At 42.9% G+C, this 4,245-nt stretch overlaps 1 protein-coding gene across 1 annotated transcript; it reads left to right on the forward strand.

Annotated features, from left to right (window-relative positions):
* Nucleotides 1–1,276: 1,276 nt before the first annotated feature.
* LOC146573173 (uncharacterized) lies at nt 1,277–3,765 on the forward strand. Its single transcript, XM_085278725.1, has 2 exons — nt 1,277–1,650; nt 2,041–3,765. Exon 2 carries the CDS (start codon nt 2,113–2,115, stop codon nt 3,322–3,324), a length of 1,212 nt encoding a protein of 403 aa, XP_085134851.1. The 5' UTR covers nt 1,277–1,650; nt 2,041–2,112; the 3' UTR covers nt 3,325–3,765.
* Nucleotides 3,766–4,245: the final 480 nt, after the last annotated feature.

Raw genomic sequence — 4,245 nt, forward strand, 5'->3', positions numbered from 1 at the left:
TTTGGTGCCCTCTCTAATTGGTGAAATTTCTTTAACATGGTTTTGTAAGACCTTCATAGTGACATTATTCCCAGTGGTCTCTTTCAGCAGGACAATGTGACATTGCAAAATTGATTACCGGTAAGCATGGTCTAAACATGCCAAAGAGAAACCACAGACCTCGGTTCAATCAGATCAAACATCTATGTATAGTATGTCGGCCACTGGTTACAGGACTTAAAGGATCTGCTGCTTGAACAGGACACTTTTAGATGTTGTGTGCCTCCAAAGGTCAAAGCTGTTGGAGTGTATCATTTTAATCTGTTAGAAGAATCCTGCTGACTGTGATTGATTCATAAATTTAAATAGTGCCAGTTCTTAACAACAGTTATCTAAATATTGCTTTAGTAGGTTAAAGACACTTTTAGAAAGAAAACATCAAAGTTCAATCAGTCCCCTATGACAAAGCACCTGGCAAGAGTGGGAAAGGAGAACGCCTTTTAAACAGGAAGGAGTCTTCAGCAAAACCAGGGTCCCATAGGGGAAGCCATTTACCTTGTTTAGTTGGAGGTTTGAGGGGACCAAAAATATGAGGAAAAAAGAATGAAAAAGAATGGTGTGGGATTTACTGCTGTATCTGCTGAAGTTTAATAAAAAAAATATGTCTGATAAATTCTGGTAAACTTCTGAACAACTGGACCCTCCTGGGAGGAGAAAAAAATTCTAATTTAAGGTATGTCTGCCACTTTTCAGGCCCGGAAACTACATCGATATTTTATATACAGTCTGTGAGTAAAAGGAAGGACATCATTACACATTATTAATCCAAGTGCATATTTCATGCCTAAAATCAAAATGTTCGACGATGTCAAGTGACCCATGGTGATCAACTTGATACTTACAGAAAGGTACTTTACAAAAATTAAGCCCATAAAAAGAAACTCCAAACTGTCTCAAACTCTTTTTATCAATAATCATGATGAAACTTATCAGAACCAAACGTATTTTAATTGAATATGAGAAGTTTTACTTATACTTTAAAAACATTTCGACATTTCATCTTATTTCTGTTCAAACATAAAGCCAAAAATCTTATTCGCCCCCTGGTGGCTGGTTGCAGTACAAGCCATTAACCACGCCCCCTCAATGTTACTCGGTGAGATAAATTAAACTATAATTGAAGTACTTAAAGCTTAAACGTAGAGCTTCTGTCTTATTAAGGCCGTACATCATCGTAAATGTGTTTCTGATGATGACGCTAATTTGTCCTCCTTTTTTGTCCTCTAGTAACCTCAGATATGTCAGTTATGATCGGAGTCCCATCTCTGCGTGTCAGGCAGACACGTCACACGAGAGTTAAAAGCGCCGCAGATCACAGCTGCCGTGGAAGTATAAATTTAACAAGCCCATCACTCATTTTCCCCCCTGCCTGTCTGTTTTGACTCGGCTGGCTTCCCGTTAGGAGGAGGAGGAGGGTGAAGAGAACGAGGAGGAGGAGGAGGAGTGTGTTACCCGGGGTGAGGTTCCGACCCCGGCTGAACCAGTGAGCGGGGGAAGGAACGGCAGGGAGATGCGGTGTGTTGAGGAGCGGAAACGTCTGAATGACCGGCAGAGATTTGCAGTCTCCTCTCCGAGCCAGAAGGTTTTTATCAGTTTGCAGCTGCTTGATTTGTAAGTAATATACATTTGCGGCTTTTAAAGTAACCTTTACAGTCATTATTTTATCCTGTTAAGATACGTGTGCTATATTTTATTATTCTGTGTGGGGTAAACATGAAGAACTAAATGACCCATTACACATTTATGGCCATTTGATGCCAGTAAATCAAAGTTTTCATGTATAATTTTGGACAGAATCAAATAAGACATCTGGTATTTCTAAGTTTAAGTGAAGGAAGATTCATCCAGCTTTTATGTTTGTAATTATTCATTTTGAAAGCTTTTCCCTTTAAATCTTGTATTTAAAAATATTTTCCTGCTAACATTAATTTGACAATCGGTTTAAATTTTACAACATTACAAATTTTCATCTCACCACGTGGATTTTTTTTTCTCCTCTAGGTGGAGCCATTACAGCATATTTCACCGGGAGCTGCCAGCCCTACAGCTCCTTGCAGTCAGGAGTGAGTGAACATGACGGGTCAGACTGTGGGAGGCGTCATCCAGGATCTGTCGGTGCCCTCTCTGCTGGTTGTGGGGTCCAGGCCTCAGGGGGAAACCGGCTCCTTCACCGAGGAGGCTGTTTCCATCCTGACCTCCACGAGTCAGCTGGCCCGAAGCCTCCTGGGTCACACGTTTGCCTTCAAACGCAAAGACAGCTTTAACAACGCTGAAGCCATGGCTGGCAACAGCTGTGACGAAGACAGCGGTAATAATGCACGTCGCAAACGGGAGTTCATCCCTAATGAGAAAAAAGATGATGGCTACTGGGACAAGAGGAAAAAAAACAACGAGGCAGCTAGACGCTCCAGAGAAAAGCGGAGAGTCAATGACATGGTGCTGGAGAGGCGGGTGATGGGTCTGCTGGAGGAGAACGCCCGCCTCAGGGCCGAGCTGTTGGCCCTCAAGTTTCGCTTTGGGCTTGTTAAGGACCCCTCTAATGTGTCCATCCTACCGTTGACTGCGCCCTTCTGTCCTCATCCCACCCCCAGATCAACAAATCACTACCAGGCTCACACTGATGGCTCCCCATATGTCGGCACACAGGCCAGTGCCAACACTCACCAGATCCTCTCTCAGGCTCCGCAGCAGGGCGCCATCTATGGTGCAAGAACAGCTGAGTTGAGTCATAGTGGATCGCAGGAGACTGGGGTTGTGACCTCATGTGGCTCAAACGTGGGTAGCCCTGTGTTTTTTGATGACACACTGGGTGAGAGTGGCAGGCCTTCTCCGAGGGATGTGACGGAGGAGCAGCAGTGCTGTGAGAGTCAGTATTTAAGCAGGCAAGACTCATCGGAGGGTTTGAGGAGTCTTCCACACAAGCTTCGTTTTAAAAGCCCTGGGGGAGGCAGCAACGGAGGGGAAATTTCTGCATCACCTGACAGCAGGAATAGTGGCCTGCCTATAGCCATGGTGGGACCAAACATCCAAATGAGAAACCACCAGCAAGTGGGGTGGGACGGCCAGGTGGAGAGCCAGGCTTCTTGGTCTAGAGAGGATGCCTGGGGTGTGCAGTATCAGGGTTCACCTTCAGGATATAATAACTCATCTTTTCCGCAGAATTCAAGCGACCACAGATATCCAGCAGAGGACAACAGCCTCAGGTCGCAGATCAGCAGTTTGTCCCAGGAAGTGGCTCAGCTCAAGAAGCTCCTGTCTCAACAGCTGCTTCCTAAGATGGCCTAAAACCAGATGAGGGGATGGTCAGATCCACACCATATTTCCCCAAATAATCAAACTCATTTTCCCAGAGTGGGATGAGCATAAGCAGCTACCTCTGAAATGGCATGACATTTTTTAGTGGCCTGTTTGCTCCAGTGATGAACAATACAGCAGGAGCAGAATTAAGGAAAGTCATCACGTATACGCAACACTGTATGTACTGGACTGAAACACAAGAATGTGTCCATCATCTGCAAAAACCTCTTTCTCATCAGATTCAACCTCATCTTCAATATTGTCATATTTCGAGACACCTGGCACTTATTTTGTGTGTAAAATTGAGCTGTTATGACGTTTTGGAGTGTACTGTGGTTTTTGTGCCATTCACTATCGTAACCTCGATGTTACTTTTCAAAACTGTGAGTGCACTCAACTGTGTGGAAATAAAATCCTGCTTTATGTAAACCACTGTGAGCATTTTTCATGATAAGAAATTGCAATTTTTTTTACTACAATTTAAAATCACAAACAATCTGCATTTGGTTTTGCACTCACACACATCCCCATCTGTTTAATAATCATCACAAATAAGTGTCAAATTCTTACATTAATCCTAACCTAAAAGTTGGCTTTTAATACTAAAACCAAGGCTTAACCCTCAACACACCTTAAAGGGGTTTTTAAGGGTTTATTTGAAGGTATTTAATAGTTTAATTGTCTTTAATTGATATTTAATCATCTTTATCTTTGGCTACCTTAGACAGTCAACTTAAATGTTGTTTGGACAACCTATCGGCCTGCATATGCACAATCACAAACACTGAAAACTCCAAATAAATTTAGACTGATCATAGTTTAACAGTGAATGACTGTGTTGCATTTTTCTGAATGACAGATATTTTTAAGAAAATGATTTTTAAGCCACATCTGGCACTAATGCTGGGC

This window comes from Mchenga conophoros, linkage group LG6, assembly GCF_057382185.1.
Source record: "Mchenga conophoros isolate Kocher_MC1m ecotype Shallow Benthic linkage group LG6, M_conophoros_male_GT1.1, whole genome shotgun sequence".
Classification (NCBI taxonomy): domain Eukaryota; kingdom Metazoa; phylum Chordata; class Actinopteri; order Cichliformes; family Cichlidae; genus Mchenga; species Mchenga conophoros.

Coding starts and splice junctions, on each gene's coding strand:
- LOC146573173 (XM_085278725.1), top strand. CDS start 2,113: ATGACGGGTCAGACTGTGGGAGGCGTCATCCAGGATCTGTCGGTGCCC.